Source organism: Tympanuchus pallidicinctus, unplaced genomic scaffold (assembly GCF_026119805.1).
Source record: "Tympanuchus pallidicinctus isolate F22 unplaced genomic scaffold, pur_lepc_1.0 scaffold14, whole genome shotgun sequence".
NCBI classification, from domain to species: Eukaryota; Metazoa; Chordata; class Aves; order Galliformes; family Phasianidae; genus Tympanuchus; species Tympanuchus pallidicinctus.
In genome coordinates this window covers 8314365-8331775 of record NW_026294659.1, presented here as the reverse complement: position 1 = coordinate 8331775, position 17411 = coordinate 8314365, and the positions used below count along the sequence as shown (strand labels likewise).

At 33.3% G+C, this 17411-nt stretch overlaps 1 protein-coding gene across 1 annotated transcript in view; it reads left to right on the top strand.

The window, feature by feature from the left end:
• CFAP47 (cilia and flagella associated protein 47) overlaps positions 1-17411 on the top strand; it is a 252315-nt gene that overhangs the window by 109900 nt on the left and 125004 nt on the right. Inside the window, exons 44-48 of the mRNA XM_052674366.1 lie at positions 404-512; positions 2878-3104; positions 5898-6078; positions 14703-14899; positions 16604-16747. Of these exons, the coding sequence (XP_052530326.1) occupies positions 404-512; positions 2878-3104; positions 5898-6078; positions 14703-14899; positions 16604-16747 (858 nt within the window). The remainder of the gene's footprint in view (positions 1-403; positions 513-2877; positions 3105-5897; positions 6079-14702; positions 14900-16603; positions 16748-17411) is intronic.

Sequence of the window (17411 nt, the reverse complement as noted above, 5' to 3'; positions counted from 1 at the left end):
TAAGATTTGTTAACTTATTTTCTTCTTAGTGGATAATTTGTACCTGATGCTAGCCTGCTTTGAATTCCGCTCTTGTTTGCTTTCTTGAAAAGTGTTACTGGCTCAAAATTACAATTCTTAACAGTGGAAAGCAATCAAGGCAACTTGTATACGTGTTCAAATATATCTGGCTATAGCACATAATAAGAATTTACCATTCTATATATGGTTCAAAGTATTCTCATTCAGTTAAAATATATTGAAAAGGATTCATCTCATTGAAATTTTTTCATTTTTCAGATACATTAAAGAAACATGATTATCATACTAGGGTTTGAAACAGTAATTTGCTTTTATTTGAACAGAGTTCTAAAATGATGGTTCTTCCAGAATTGCAAATTGATTATGTGTTTCTGTGTTTCAGATTGGAGAATTTGTATATCTTGTAGAGGGAGCAGGTGACATACCTTTGCCTTCAGAACTGCTTCCAATGGATAGTCCAAATGTTTTGCATGTTAGCAGTACATTAGAAGGTAAAGTAAATGGATGGTGGGAGAGAAACATAGAGCAAATCAATCTACTTCACAAATATTCTTTAGTTCCCAGTGATTTTTGCTAAAATTCATTAATTATATCTGATATAAGAAGTTGTTTGTAGTACAGCGTAACTATGTTTATTTTAAAGTTGTCCAGTACATTCCCTTCAGTGCAGAAGTTAGCTAGTTTTTAGCTATTGTATTCAACTTCTGTGTAAAGTTGTTTTCAATATAGTTTATATGAATAGCTTCTCATAATTTCTCTTGTTTTCTACTTCAGAATGTAGGTTGTAGTCAGATATACCAGGGCAAGTCATCTTTGACTAGTCTTCCCAGTTTTATAATGTTTTGTATACAGTATTGTGATTTTACAGATATAGTTTTGTCCTCAAGCAGTGATAAATTGCTGTCATTCCTATTTCAGAAAGGTGTGGCAGTTATTTGAAATATATCTACTTTATGTTCTGAGACTAAAGAATGTGATACACATTAGGAAGTTACGTTACTGTTCTTCCTGTTGCTTGTTAAGAAATGTTGAAATGTCTGACAGTAACTAACCTGGAAATGATCATTACGTATATGGCCTATTCCACTGATTGTGATTGAGACGTACTTCTCCATGACTGAGTCTTAGATGTGTTTTTGGGTGAGCAAATTTTAATATGTTAGAGATTATGTTTCTTCCAAGAGGTTTTCTGACAGGACAGATTTAGTATGGTAAAAATTAAAGATGACACATCCAGGTCAAATAAGATGTTTATGTAACTTAAGACAACTTCTATGCCACTTCCTTTGAAGACCCTCTAATATTTTGTATTCAAGCATTTTAACTATTCTTATGAAGAGAGAAAGGAAAAGCCTGGATTGTATAATCAATTATAAATTCATTTTACCTCAAACTAGAATCTTTTCTATGCTTCATATAAAAATATTATAGTGATTATATGCTAACAGTTTTTACAACATGCTCAACCCTAAAATAATCAAGGTCTCTTGCACCCTTATGTGTGTTATGCAGAGGCTGTTCTTGTATAAGCAGTTAATTCAAGAGTACGACCATTCATTAAGTTAAATGCATCCCATTCTGGATCATCGTGAAATAAATACTGTTATCAGAGGTCAAAACAAGTGAACTGTCATAGTACGTTACAGTCTTGGTTTTCAGTAGCCATTTTTACTTAATTCTGCTTTTGTTGTGTTTTCCGTAGAAAAGTCAGTGTTCTACTAGATATTCATTGATGAGACACAGAAATAGATCTCCATTCTGAATAGCAATGATATGTAAAATGTGTAATGTGCTCTAGACTTTACTTGGAACTTTCTAGTTACTACAAGCTCTTCCTTGCTTTTAATCCTAGAATTAGTCTGCTCAGGGTCACATTCGTGGGACCTTCTTATCTTTTGATCTTCATATCTCAGCCATTTCAAGCCGCTTCGGGCTGAGATTCAAAGAAAGCCGCTGTTGAGAGTAGTTGAATTTGTGGATCAGCTAAACATTGTAACAAACATTCACTGAAAAAATAAAAATACAGAGACATACAGCAGTTATGAAAACTTGTCTGCTATGAAACTAAAGCTAAACAAAACAGTGCAAGATGATTTTCATTTATAGCATTTGCATGAAATGGCAGAAATCCATTTTGCTCTTAAATGTAATTTGTCTCCAATCCTTTTCTGTAAAGGCTTGCCTAATAAGATGAAACATTCATTTTCTAGGATTGTTTGATACCACTGTGTGCATGAAGGTTCTATCACAGACTTATTTTCCTTCCAAGATGGTTTCTTACTAATAATATTTTAATTTGGGAAAGTGAAAATGTTTGTTTGATTTAGGTCAAGTGCATGTGTGTGAGGGATGAGTAAATATTTGTTGCTGTTTAGTTCAGAGAGCTTTGACAAAAACTGTGGATCTCAAAGCAAGGTGTTTGGAAAAAAATTGAATTTTAACATCTCTAATTAGAATTATATTGCTAGTAGTTCCTGCTCGTAGGGATGCAATATGTTCTACTGGGATAAAAGGGTAGTTGTCTGCTACCTAATTTTTAGGTAGCAGAAAGACTTTTTTTTTTTTTTTTTTTTTTTTAAGTTTTGCTACTATTGTAATAGTTTGAAGCCGGTGTAGAATTTTTGAATTTTGTATTTGGATTTTGATTTACGTTGATTTATATTTCCCCAGTTATAATAACAAATAAATTATAAGGAAAATAGGTAAGTAGATAAATAGCATATGAGTGAATATGAAAGGAATTTTGTGTTCAGCCTTTTCTTTGCAGGCTAAGTATTTTAATTGTTCTAATACAGTTACAATATTTGTCTTTTTTTTCCCCTTTTTTTTTTAATTTATGTGTTTTTATTGAAATAGGTCCAAGTGCAGTAGAGCCAATTTTATATTTGAAATGTAGAGTTGGACAGACTCTCGAAGAAAAACTCAGGATTCCACTGGTCAATGAATCGAGAGAAAGAGCTCTGGCTATTGCTGCTCAACAGCAGATGTCAACTATTGAATATAAAAGAAGAAAGATCACAGGAACTCTGGATAGCAGTAGTGTCAGAGCTGCAACTGCATTGCTAGGGCTGTCCAGAATAGAGGTGAGAAAAATCAGTAATCTGGTCCTGAAATTAATTAGTTGTTCTTGTTTTTAGGAATGAATTTTTAAAATGAATGAATTTTAAAGTTTCAGGAAATAGTGTAATGGAGTTATGTTTTTTTACACATTCTGTAATCTGACAGTTACTAATCTTTATTGCCCTCAGACACTGCAGGAGCTACTTTCTCACTCATGCTATTAAGAAGTGCTTCCTTTAAGAAATCTTTGCTGCTGTTAAATGGAACATTGATATTTTATTTCAGTTATCTTCTGAAAAATATAAATTGATTTAAAAAGATATCATGTTCTATGTAATACATTGTAATTATCTGTATTAGCATTTTTTCTTATGCTCATGAAAATTCTCAAATGGAATTTTTTGTATTTATTTTTTATAAGAACAAACTTGTTCTTATAAAACAGAATAAATTGATGAACAGGAACATAAATTCATGAACAGGAAATACTTTTTTTGCAATCAATACCCAGTAGTTTTGGAAAGCTGCAAATCTGCCTTAAACAATAGCTCCCTATCCCTACACAATTCCTAGCTAGTGATATTTTCCCAAGAAATCAGCATCTAGAAGCAAAAAAATTCTCCCTAGATAGTCCAGTAAATATTCAATTACTGTATGTGAATAAATTTTTAATAGCGATAATGCCAAACCAAACTTTTCTCTTACACAGAATTAGAATATACATTTCTATGCATTTTGATAAAACTCTGAGTTTGATTAGTTAATTTCCCATGTGGCAGATTGTTGAGAAGATGTATACGATTCCAGTTTTCCAATTGGACATTTCTTTAAATAGGGTTCCCAGTGCTGCATGATTCCCAGTGCTACGGAAGAAAATTTTCTCTAAACACTACTAAATGTATGTGTTTGGTTACAGATAAATTTAAAAAGTTATACAGAGGAAATTAAATGAGGAAAATAAAAAGTAGGCTTAATATGTTATATGTTTGTCACGGGACGGGGATTGTAACCATGTAATCTGGCCTCAAATATTTTTCTTTTGGATTATAGCTAGTACACTGCTTATAAACTTTTTAAAATTGAAGTCTTTTAATATTAGAGTGCTGTTGAGTGCAACAGTACTTCAACTGCTGTGAAGCTGTGAATTTATTCAAAAGATAACATAAAAGGAATGTTCTTTTTGCCACTAAGTATGCTAAGATCCAGTGTGAGTGCCAAAATAAATTAGACTGTAGAACGATGGAGGACTGTAAGTTATGAAATGTGTAATGGTGAATACTAACACTGAATCACATAAGAATTGACAATAAGGTGCAAAAAGAGGTATGTTCTCCATGTACACAAGTATTTTAATTGTTCATGAGAAATTAAATGAAGTACTTCTGCTATACACTGCTGTAGAAAAGACTTCATTCAAAATTATTTTTCAGTATAGTAATTCTATGCAGATAAATTTCTGGTAAGTGTTCCTATTTATTCTTTTTATCATGAATTATTACTTACTGTCTGTATGAAAGTGACAGTATAGAAGTTCTGGTGAAATTTGCTGAAGGAACTTTTTGTATTTGAAGGGAACTTGTGTTCTGCAACTTAATTTGGAGCTGAACTGTGCTTCCGTGTTTGTTGTCTAAATAGGCCCTCCCCAACCAATGCCTGAATAAAAAATACCCTCTCCCAAGGCCCTGTGGTTTGATGAATTGTTTAGGCTCATTAAATCCTTTGGGAGATATACGACAGGTTGGAGAGAAATCTGGAATTTCTGTTGAATATCTAGCACTCTCTTTTTCATTTCCTTTACACTTTTATACCCACTTCCTACAAGTATAAATTTTTTATGTAATGGATGGAGAGAATGAAAATTGCTCTTACATTTCTACTAGTTGTTGGTCCACTTGTACCTGTAAAATTGCTGTAAATAATTGCATGTTTTCCTTTTTTATTAACTGTAAGTTTTAGTTATGCTTACTTAAGTCACCTTCTTTTCCTTATTGGAAAAAAAGGAAATCTATTTTGGTTGTCTTTGATTATTAGAGTTACTAGAATTACTAACTTTGTTGAACTTACAATTAATCTTGATCATTGCAAATATAGCGTGTTCCAGATAACATATTCAAAATTGCAGTAGTGGCCAAGCTGTGTATTAAATAATGGCATTATTTCTGTAATGCTAACAGTGTCTAACTTAATTTTTGCTATGAGATTTAAATGCCTATTTGGAACTTGTTTTTTTGTATTGTGCTAAATGTTACTAATATGTTTCATGCTGTTGATTAGCAGTGCCAACAGGAGGAGATTATTTGTCCATGAAGTTAGTTTTAAATCTTTGATTCCTCAAACATATTGTCAACATTTAAGTATTAATAACTATATCGTTATATAACTATGTATTAATAACTATATAGTTATTGCTCACAAAATATGTTTTTTCATGTTTTTCATTATTTAGAAACATTATGAAGTAAATGAAGAAGCACATCCACATCCAATACAAAGTAAATTGTTAGTTTAATATTTTTTTTCTTTTTGGTCTTCCTTGAAAAGCTTCCAAGGCTTGCAGAAAGGTTTCTGAGCAGGAGGTGATTTAACTGTAAATCTCAATGTATATTAGTTTTAAAATTAATGTTTCAGATACATGATGTCTAAAAAAATATTAATAAGACAGTTTTTATTTAGAAGCGCCTCTCAACCATTTCTATGTAACGGGTCTAGTTACCAATTCAATTACAGAACTACACTTTTAAGACTGTCTCATTTCACATTTCTTAACCTACAATTATTATGATTTTCGTATGTATATGTTATTTCTTTACTTCCAGAGGTATGAACTCTTAAAACCACGTGAATTCCCGCCAGAGTTGAAGTACGTGGATTATAGTATACAAGTGAGCATGCAAGAATTCTTTGTGGTTCCTGAGAAGCTCTCTATTCCCGTGTTGGCATCTAGCAGAGTTAATTTGAAAGATCCTTCAGAAAAAGTGGTTTTGCCTGAGAAAATAGGTAAGGATATTCTTAAATAGGATGGATTTGACTTATTCTCAAAGAAAAGTTAGTTTGCTAGGATTCCCTTAACATATTCAGAAAATGGTCATTGTCTCTATTCTACTACTGCTCAAGTCCTCAGTCGTGTCTTTTTCATTAATATCTAAGTTCTGTCTTATCAGCTCAAAACAACAATTTCCACATACCATTGATTTTGTCAATGGCACATAACCACAGCTGACTTGTTCTAAAAGAGGAAATAATTTGGACTGTTTGTCTGTCAGATTCTGAATTTGTGCTTATTTCTCTGTCTTCTGATGGAGGACTGATCTGTGCTTAAATTTTACCAGTTTTACCACCTGTTTTTCTTATGTCCCTCCTCAGTCAGCCTGACGGAAGTGTCACTTAATTGTACACTCTTCGCTCCCTGTTCTTTAATAATGAAAGGTTATGGGTCAGTCTTCACAGTGGTCTTGTCAGCTTTGGTTATTTTTCATACACTTTTGACTATTCTTGTATTCCGTGTTTTATACTGAAATCTTGAATGTTTTTGGTTGGCTACTGTTTTGATCTCTTTTTTTTTCCTAGTTTTTTAAATGATTTACGTAAGCCTTAAAAGTTGCATTTCATACAAGAACTAGAACAGTATGTTCTGTTTTTATATACCTGATCTATGCATGTTTGTGTCACAGTTAATGTATTATACCACAGCTATCTGATAACAGCATAGAAAAATATTTTTTTGGTTTTGCTGGTTGAAATTAAGTGGTTATTTATTAAAAGCTGTGGTACATTTATTAAAAGCTTGAAATATGGTCAGCCACTAATGTGAAAAATCCATAGATTCTTCTGATCACTTTTCCTAAGTCTTGATCAGTAGACTCTTTCTGAAAGTTCCTGTAGTTCTCACTGACCTCTTGATCTGTACATGTACTTTCATGGCTATGTTTGTTTTCCTACTCATTGTATGCCAGGCGCATTTTTTGTTTGTTTGTTTGCTTCCTGGAGGAAAATTAAAGAATTTCTGTCAGGTCAGAAATTGTTCCATTTAGACTTCAGTGTCTGTGTACTGGCAACAGTGCATACTAAATCAGATTAGAGACTGGTTTTAGAATGCATTTGCTACTGAAGTGAGAAAAGAGAAACACAATTTATTAATTCATTTTAAGTCCTTTCCTAATACTAAAAGGATGAATATGATCTAAAGATAAATTAGAAGTGTCTGCAGTGAAGATAAATTAGAAGTGTTTGCAGTGAGACGTGGGGAGATAGTCTTGCCTCAGTAAACAGTATTGACAGAAGAATTAGTTCAGAAGTGGAGCTTCCTGTGTCTATCAGAAGTTAACAGAAATTTGGAAAGAATTGTAAAAAGATAAAACGTAAGAATATTCCAGGGCTAGAAAAGAATGCTTAGGACAGGAGCAATTGCTTTGAATTCTGTGCACTTCCAAAGCAGTTAAAGCATAGCCCCTGTTGTATGTCAGTATTACATGAGACAAATGGTCTGTGTTTACTGTATGTGGAAGGAGGTCATCTAGTGAAAATAACATCAGCACATTGCCTGAGGACACAGTCTAATGCTCAGCCCAGCTGCATTTCATACAGAGGTTGTTAGGAAACCTTTGCTGTTCTTGAATTCCAGCTTGAGAACTCATCCTCCTAAAAGTCCTCTTCAAGATGCACAGAATGTAACTTGTAATTCTTTGCAAAGTAAAAATTTTGGTTTGTAAGAAGACCATGTGCCACAGTGATTATTTACCATTCTCTTTGAATATGATCCTAAAAGGCTTTAGTAACTTCAGATCATAAACAGTAGCCTAGAAAAGAATTTAGTCCTTTTATACAGCTCAGGTGAAAAGCAATTGACAATAAAAAAATTATGATGCTTATGTCAAAGGATAATGAATTTGAGTATGTAGAAACTCATGTAAGGCATATATAATCTTGAAATAAATTGGTTTTTGTTCTTAGCTGTGGATGTTACTAGAGAATGAAATGAAAAGGCTAAAATGTCATTTGGAGTTCAAATAATGGCTCCAGATTTTAAGCAACAGAGAAGTAGCATCGCAAAACACCTCCATGCTTCACCAAACAGACAATTTGCCAGTTTTCTTGGATGTAGCATGTGCAGAAATGATCTGACTATCTTTCCTTGTCTCTATTGAGACAATGAATGCAAGAAACAAATGGCTCTATCTATTTTCTGTTTTCCCATCCCTTGCCACAATCTCTTCTTAATCAGGGAGTCATTCCCTTTTTGCTGGTGATAAAAGGAAGATGTGACCTTGAAGTTATGTGAGAAATAGTGCTATGGCTGATGCTAAGAACACAGAGACAGCAGTACAAAATGAAAGGGCCATAAGTCTTTCTAAAGTAAACTGTACAGTAAAAGTTTCATTCATTATTAGGTAGTTATAAAAATAGGGTAACCTCACACATCTTTCCTACTCCGTTTCCCTTTCTTTCCCAAGAAAGCTTTTACTTTAATAAAAATCAGAGAAGATTAAGAAAGAGTTGTGACAATTTTTCCGCAGCATAACCAGCAAGCTTAATGAAGTTGCTGTCATACCACACACGGTTCTTTTGTTATAGAACAAATTTTTATGTAACCAAGTTGTTTAAATGACTCATTGCCTATTTTTTTGCCATGAACCCTTATAGTTGTCTATTCAAAAGAGAACAGGCAAGATCTAAATGTGGAAATAGCAAGATGCAGTTGTGTTAGGAGTAGATGTTTGCATGTTTCGTACCTGATGTTTATGTTGGAATGGGGGTTGGACTTGATGATATCTTGAGTCCCTTCCTACCCCTGCTATTCTATGATTCTGTGATTGTAATTAGAAATGTTATATGCTCATTACTATATTCGTCAATAAGTGCAAACAACTAACAACTAAAAATTAAGTTTTAAAGCATTATTTGGCATACTTAATTCTGACTGTTTAGCAGGAAATATATTGTTCAAGAATTTCCTTTTTTTTTTTTTTTTTTGATGTTTTATGCAGTCATATCAGATAGTAAGTAAAAAATATCTAGACTGAATCATCTATAATATGGATTTTTTCATATGTTAGTAATATTTCCTAAACACTCCATATTCTTGAGAAATAAGTTATTTTAAAATTTGCACTTTTTCATGACTTGTGGTCAACCTTACCTCCTGCTTTCTATGACTTTTAAATGTCTCGTATACTTTCTCAGCATTGGTTTTAATCAGAAGAAACTTCTTTTTCCTTACCTAAAGCAAATTCCTAAGACTTTAAATCTATTCTTTTATGAGGTGTTGTCAGTAATTCTGTTGTCTCATTCTAGTGTTCAGTGGTCCTCATGCTATTAAATTTTTCAATATCTTAGTAGGTTGGGTTTTTTTGAAAGCATAAAGTCTTAATTTTTTTAAGCATAATTACCTAGTTACTGTCCGAAACATAAGTTGTATTATATCTTCATTATACTGTTTATATTCTGAGCCTTCACTCTGACTCTCACACATTAAGACCTTCAGAGCTCAGTTCTATGATTTAACTGGGAGCATAGTAATAAGAATTTAATTACATTTGGTGGTCTTAATCATCCAGGATAGTGAGCCACAAATGGGATTAAAAGTGTAAAAGGTAACATTTCTTTTGTACTCTCCCTCTATGCAAAGAATTGATTTTAAACATTGTTCTGTTTCAAATTGTGGTTTTGAAAAATGGTGAAATAAGGTCTTTATAATTTTCATGGCAGCTGTATTATTGAAAAAAATATTTGTATTATATTATATATTATATTTGTTTATTATATTATTTTATATATTATATTTGTAGAAAGTTGTTTTGCGCTTGCATAAGGGAGATATAAAATATTAGACTGGATTATATTCTTTTTTGTTTAATACCTGCAGTAGTGAATTCAATGGAGAACACTTGTATTTGCTAGCTTTTTTGTTGTACTGTGAAAAACATATGGAAATCCTTTTTCCTGTGCTGTTGTGTGAATAAGCTTAATGCTGTGGTGAAGAAAGTTATTAGTCCTCACAAAATATATCAGAGTGTCTTCCACCTTGTTCCATCTTCAGAATTTAGTACTGTCCTCCAAAAGATTCAGTGAAACCCAGAATCTGCCTAGGAGAAGAATTTGTGGATAGAAAGGGAAGGCTTCACTCTCACTTGACAGATGAATCCTTTAGGGCTGGGGATGCTGATATATGACTAAGATTTTTACCACTGAGCTCTAACAAATTCTTACGTGATTGTCAGTGTCAGGGCTTATCTTCGTCTTTGCAGTCACTGTTACTTTTGTGAGACATAGAAAGTACTAGTACTCTAAAGCCAGTAATAAATCTCATGTTCTATGCCCATTTCTCATCACCACTAGACCTCAGAGGAGACCATTAGATGATTTAAGAAAGCACATTAGTTTTACTATCTTTCTGAAGTTATATGAAAGAAACTTTTTATTTGGATAGATTCCAGTTGCCCATTGGCATAGTTTTCTGTGCAGCCTCCTTTTTTCTATACCTTTCACAACTATTCTTGACAAATACTGAGGGGCAATTATTTTATTATAAACTATTATAAATAGTTTATTAAAAAGTTAATGAACAAACAAACCCAAAACCCAACACAAAAGAAACTTTGTTCTACCTCACTGTGGTGTCACTCATCAATTTCTGAATTTGATACGTGAGCATGACTGCTGAGTATTTGTGATAAGATTTTGCAAATGGTAATGAGATTTTTAATGTTTAAATCAATTAAGAAAAAAAAAAACAACTGTTTTTCTAGCATTATCTTGATTTTCTGATTGATCAAATGTATTTTACTTTTTGATTAGGTTTGTAAGGTTATACTGCATTTATGTGGGAAAAAGAATCAATAATCAGTTAGTGGGCTTCTTCAGTGTTCTTCTTCCCATGTGTTTAGATAAAGCAAGAAAATGTTAGCAAATGAGCATACATGATGATAGCAAAAATTTCAGAGCATGGCAGCGGTCATTAAAATATATAAAAGAGTGATTGCTTTTTCAAGAGTACTGGTTAGACTAACGTTCTAAGTCAGATGACCTGATAGATAAACAGAAGTCAGGAGTGTAGCCTCTTCAATGTTCTATATTGGTTATTCAACCTTACAAGAGTCAATACTTGCAAATTCAGTCTTCAGGTTTATGTAGTCAATTCCTTGTGACATGCACAGTGTCAGAGGCTGAGTTAAGTTCATTGTGAAATTGAGCTTTTAGTTTTAGAACAGATATTGCTGAATGAAAGCTAATAAAGTGTACAGCTGTTTGACTAACTGCTGAAGGCATGCAGATTCCTACCTTCAGAAATTATTCCAACTGATTGTGGTATGAAAGAATAGTATTTCTCTTCTCCTTATTTCCCTCCTGCCACAGTTTGTAATTGGATTGAATAGGAATAAATCCAAAAAGCACTTTTATTACTAAACTGTAGCATGTGCTTTTCCTTAATGTCCACAAGAAGTGACATTTTTCTTTGAAAGGTACTGTTCTTTGGCTGACGCAGAAGATTAACTTTGAATTCAGGCCAGGCAGACCTAAAACGAGCAGTAACCAGAAGACATGGGTGTTACTGATTCCAGACGGTGATCAGATTGTCTTTTGTATCAAGTAAATGGTACAAGATGCCAGGCAGTTGCCAGAGAACAAGACCATCACCTATGTGCTGTAAATTAGCTTTTCAAGAATGTGTGGTTGTGATACACACCAAATGTTCTACTTTCATAAGCGCTGTTTTGACAGCTGTTTCACATCAAAATTCAATTCAGATTCAGAATCAGGTAAATGTTTCCCATAGGCATTTGTCTAGCACAAGTCTATAAAAATAAACTTTTCATGAAGTGTTTTATTTTTTAAAAAGTCCATTGCATGTAGTTCATTTGACCAATATTTAGAAGGTGAATCTTCCCTGCCCTTCTCAGCACAAGAATGTTCAAGCTGCAGTTCTTTCTCTACATTTCCTCATTATCACATGAAAGACAGCTATGGGAAGAGTGCTCTGCTTCAGCAGATGAACAAAGAGAACCTAAGATTGGAGCCTAGACTAAAAATAGAGGCACCATGACTGCAGCAAATTAAGTAGGACACTCACAAGAGTAGGAGAATCCAAAGCTCATGGTTCAAGAGCTGTTTGCCTATTTCATATGAAATATGTTCCCATAAAATAATAAATATATACTTTTGGGAGGGAAAATGTACCATAGACTTGTATTGTTGGCTTGATTTTTCACTGTCAGAGAAATGCTTCCCTTTCACTGTTAGAGGAGTGGTTGCTTCAATTCAGTTCCATGGATACAAGCCCTGCTTCCTGTTACATGGAAATAGGGCAAGTGCTGTTGGCCTTTGCTTATTGTTTCTACATTAGTCTCAGAATTTATTAATCCAATTGTGACCCTGCAAAATTACATAGTTTCTAATTAATTTTAGCAGTGTATTTTACAGGACTGAGTAAGAAAAAAGCATCTTTAGATAAGACCTTTTTAGGCCCAGTTTATCTAATGATATTTAAAATTTGGTGATTTTTTTTTTTCCCCAGGAAAAAAACACCTTCATTTATAAATCACAGACATGTGGTTTCTGTAATCATTTTGATGCAGAGATTGTCTCACTACGGAAACCATGTCTTAAAAAATATTTGCTTTATTAAATAAAAATGATAAAATGCCTTTCCATTTCATCGATCATTTCAAAGAATCAAGTAACTTGTTATTCAGTGTTATTTTTTATTCACAAGAAAGAAATATTTTGATAAAAGAAATAACAAATTAAATATTATTAATGTGGAACAGAATGATTGCTTTTTAATTTTTCTGCAGGAGACATTGCTGATTGAAACTTCAATGAAGGACAAAAATCAGTTCCATAGAGTTAAAGAGACCCCTGATCATTAGTAATACAAATTTCCATTTAGTGCACAAAAGAATTCACAAAAGTATTTTGGAGCTTCCAATGCACTGTGTTACCTTTCTTTAAATATGTTTTAATTCTATTTTATCTTGGAATGTGAGTTTTTTAAATGGCATTTAAAATTTGAAGTATGTGTTTTGTTTCAATGTCCTAAAATAATTATTGTAGAAGAAGAAAATTCTTCATGAACTGAAGAATGCACACTTTTATCCTTTGCATAACTGGTAAACTCAGGTCAACTTCACTGGGAGATAGCCAGTGGGGATAATAATTTGGTGACAAGATAGAATTAAAAGTAATAATTCAAAAATTACCAGGCCATTAATCTTGTCTTTAAAAGTGAACAAACTAATTTATTTCATAGAGGGTTAAACCCGTGGTACAATTTATAATCTTTTTGATAGCCAAGTAATGTGAAAAGATTAATAACATCATTCAGTATGATTCGTCTCTTGAACTTGGGCTATTCTTGTGTAAAAAACTGAAGTACAGAAGACACAAGGCAAGAGTAAAGCTTCAGTTTGCTGCTCACGACAGGGAGGGAGAACTGAATATATGAGGAAGACCACTTCATGAAAGAGAATGGGCAGCTCTGCAAATGAAGATTGATTGCACTTTCAAAATTCAGTGCTTGTCACTGAAGATCATGTACAGCTATCTTACATAACATCAGAAAATAAACCATAATAAAGGACTAAGGGAAACCACAAGAATTTGTCAGGTGTTCTCCCGCAGAGAGTGTTTTTGGAGTTTTATCTGTGAGGTACTGTTGTGTCATTATATTGTCTCAGACCTTCCTCATTATCCTTTCCAACAAGGGCTTTTGGCATTAGTGTTTTTATCTGGAAAATAAATGATCTTTGTTAAATATAAAACAGTGAAGTTGTCACAACTACAGTTTTAATTTTTTTGATGTGCCTAGAATCTCTTAGGGAAGGTTGAATGGGAGATCTTATTTTTGTGGCCAGTCAACGATGTTTGTCACATGCCTTTCCTTCTGCTTTGTGAAGTGTTCTACAAGGCCTAGTGAGGGGGGGTGAGATGATGTGATGTAGCAGGAGTAGAGGAAAAAGTCTGAGTAGATTACAAATTTCGACCTGAATATGTTCAAATGAGGACAGAGTTTACATGGCTTTTTCCTTACTCTAGACATTACTATGGTGAGTTTTTCTTACATACAATTGATTGGCAAGCTGGAATTTTCATGATTTTGTACTAACTTGAACACTTCTGTCATTTTTTGGAAACTCAGACTTTCAATTCAAAATGGAGGAAATGTCTAACAGGAAGCTCTCATAAGAACTACTGAACTTAGGATTCCCATTACTGTTGAGGCTACCAAGTAGGATCTCTTCTCTGCAATATCTCTCCTGCTAATTGTTGACTAAAGTATTCAGTAGTATCTAGTGTACTTTTTTGATAACTACAAAAGTTCTTATACAATAAACTTTTCTACTGAATCTGTTAGGTTTAATAAATCTTTTTAAAAAAAATTATGTCTGTGCGTAGCTAAAGAAAATGGAAAATAGTATTTGAATGTTTAAATATACCTTTATTTTAGGAAAATTAAAGTTCTGATAATGGTGATAATATTTCTAAGATTCCATTGTTCATTTCAAATTATTTTATGTACTGCTAGGAGGAAGCTTCTACCATTTGCTGTAACTCTTCTCAAATCCTGTGTGTAAATTCCATGTTTTGCAACACTGCACTGTATTGTTTTGTTTGTTTGTTTTTAGGCAGAACTGATGCAGTTGAGCTTCCTATAAAATTCATTCCTCCGGGTCCTGGTTGCTACCACTGTCAGATTCTCCTGAAGTCCTCATGGGATATTCGTGTCTATGTGATTAAATGTGTAGTGAATACAGATGATGTTGAAGCAGAGATTGAATTTCTAACTCCAGCTTACCAGGCAGTGATTCAGAATATTCCAATAGTAAGTTCACTTTACTGTGACAAACTAAATTAAGATTCAGGAGTTTAAAAAGTGAACTCTTGATCAATACAGTTAAAACTTCGTATTGCAAAATCCACAAAAGCATTTAAATACTGACTTGGAGTATAATTAATTGAAGTCCATATTGGACATAATATAGAGCTTATTGGGAAAATTTGGCAGTTTCTGACAGTTCTTAAAGTTACCAAGGGAAACTTTGAAGATGCATCAAGGGAGGGCCAGGTTGGGTGTTAGGACAATTTTCTTCAGCAGAGGATGGTCAGGCCTTGTAACACTCTCCCCAGGGCAATGGTGATGTCTTCAAACTGCCACAGTTCAAGCAGTGTTCAAAGACTGATGACCTGCTAGTTTTAGAACTATTCAGGCTCATTTTTGAAAGGATAAAGTTGTTCCTGATGTGGGTAAAATAATGCATGAGAAGAGGAATGATCTGTCATCTTTTTCTCACCTTCATTTTATCTTCACCATGAGGATACTGAGATAAATTACTTTTTTACTTTCATGCTTTTTACCAAAGATGTTGCAATTATTATTATTACAGAATTGGAGATCACAGTAATAGTATTTTGAAAAAAACAAGGCACTGTATGAATCTCAAATTTCCAAACAGGCATTTGTGCTCAACTACTATGAAATTTACTTGTTAACAACTAAGTAACTTTATTCTTGTATATTAATCCAAGCCTAGATACATGATATTGCAGATCTCATGCCATGCTAGTAAATTAGCTCTGATGACCGTAGTTGGTTGTATTTTTTATTTCTAAGGCTGAGATACCTGAGTTTAAGAGACTTTCAAAGATGAAAGCCAGAATTGGAGTGGGTATCGTCTCTATTCTCCAAAATCCGAATCTTACCTCTGGCATTTATCTTCATTCTGTGCAAAAGGATTACTTCATTTTTTTCATTGAATAGACCAATCTTCTCTGTTTTGTCAAGGCTGATATTAGCTCTTGAGTTCAGTTTATTTTCTCTTTTCAGATTGATATTTATTTTTTTGCAGACCGGACTCTCGGTTGCCTGAATAGGATTATTGAAATACGAAGTCCACAAATATTTATTACAAAATATCTCACTTCCTGCCATAATCAAGCAGTCCTGTGATATGCCTATATGCAAGACAAAACATGTTTCTAAAACAGCGTTTCATGGTACCTAGCATAACCATTCTTTAAAATAGATCAGTCTCTTGAAAAAACAATTTCTGAGAAAACAGGACTGTAAATACTCCTTTGGGAGACAGTCTTTAATTAGAAAGTGAGGCTGGTCCTGTAGTGCAGTAAGTGGCAAAATGAGGCAATATGTGTTAGTACACCCCATCAACACTTTTAAGAGATTTACTAGTGTTATCCACAGATGCAAAAGAAATAGGATTTTGTCAGGCATTAAGCAGAACCTTGAAGATGCGTGTAAATGTTTTAATGTTACTTCTAAATTCCATCTTGACCTTTGGCTATATCATGAATTTTTATCTAACGAGTCTTGTTGACAGTATTGATGCTGATAGTATTGCCAGTTTTCCTGGAATAAGGGATTTGGAAGGTGCTCTGTTCCAGTAGTTTGGGAAAGAAAGAGAACCATGCTCTGACTATCATGCTTTGACTATCATTGAGAGTAAAAGCTGAAATGCATATTAAGAACTTTAAAAGCATAATCTAATTTATGTCTTTACTTTTATTTCAGAGAAACATATCTAGCCAGGACTGGAAACTTGAAGCAGTTTTGGAAGGACAGGGCTTTTCAGGCCCTCCTTCAATAAGTGTGGGTCTAGGTGAAATAGCTCTGTATCCTCTCATGTTCAAGCCAATTGCTGAGTGCTTAACAACGGTAAGAAGGAAATTAGTTTGAAAGCATTTGAAAAGAAAGCTTTTTTAAATAACATTTATGCCAGACTTCAGCTTATGAAAGTGCTTAATCAACTGCTAGCATTAAACTTTTGCTTGAGAGATTTTGTGAATTAGTCAGAAATTAAAAGTTTGCTATTAGCTGAAGGAAAAAAAAACCAAAAGGATCCAACTTTACCAAACTTAAAGGTTGATAGATAGATTTCCCCTTTACTCCTTACTGTTTTTTCCTTTATTTACTTTTCTATCAAACCCTCAGTTTCAATGAATTGACTAGTTATTCCACTCAGAGATTCTGAGTTCTGACCAGAAAAATGTATATTCTGTTAATCTGAATTTAAATACATATTTTAAATTTTATTTCATAAGAATAAAGTAGTAGTATTGAGCATTTTTCATTACAACATACATGAAATTTGTTGACAGTGCCCTGCTGTATCATAAAATAATTTGTTATAAGTTAAACTACTACTTCGAAGTGGCTTTTGCCATCATAGTAATTACTGAATGCTAAAACTGAAGAGAGGAGACTATGATACCGTTAAAAAGAAGCAGTACGCATATTTTTAACTTATACAATAGCTGAGACTTTGTCTGCAGGATGCAATTTAAATTTGTGGATTGCCAGAGACAAAAACAAATTATTC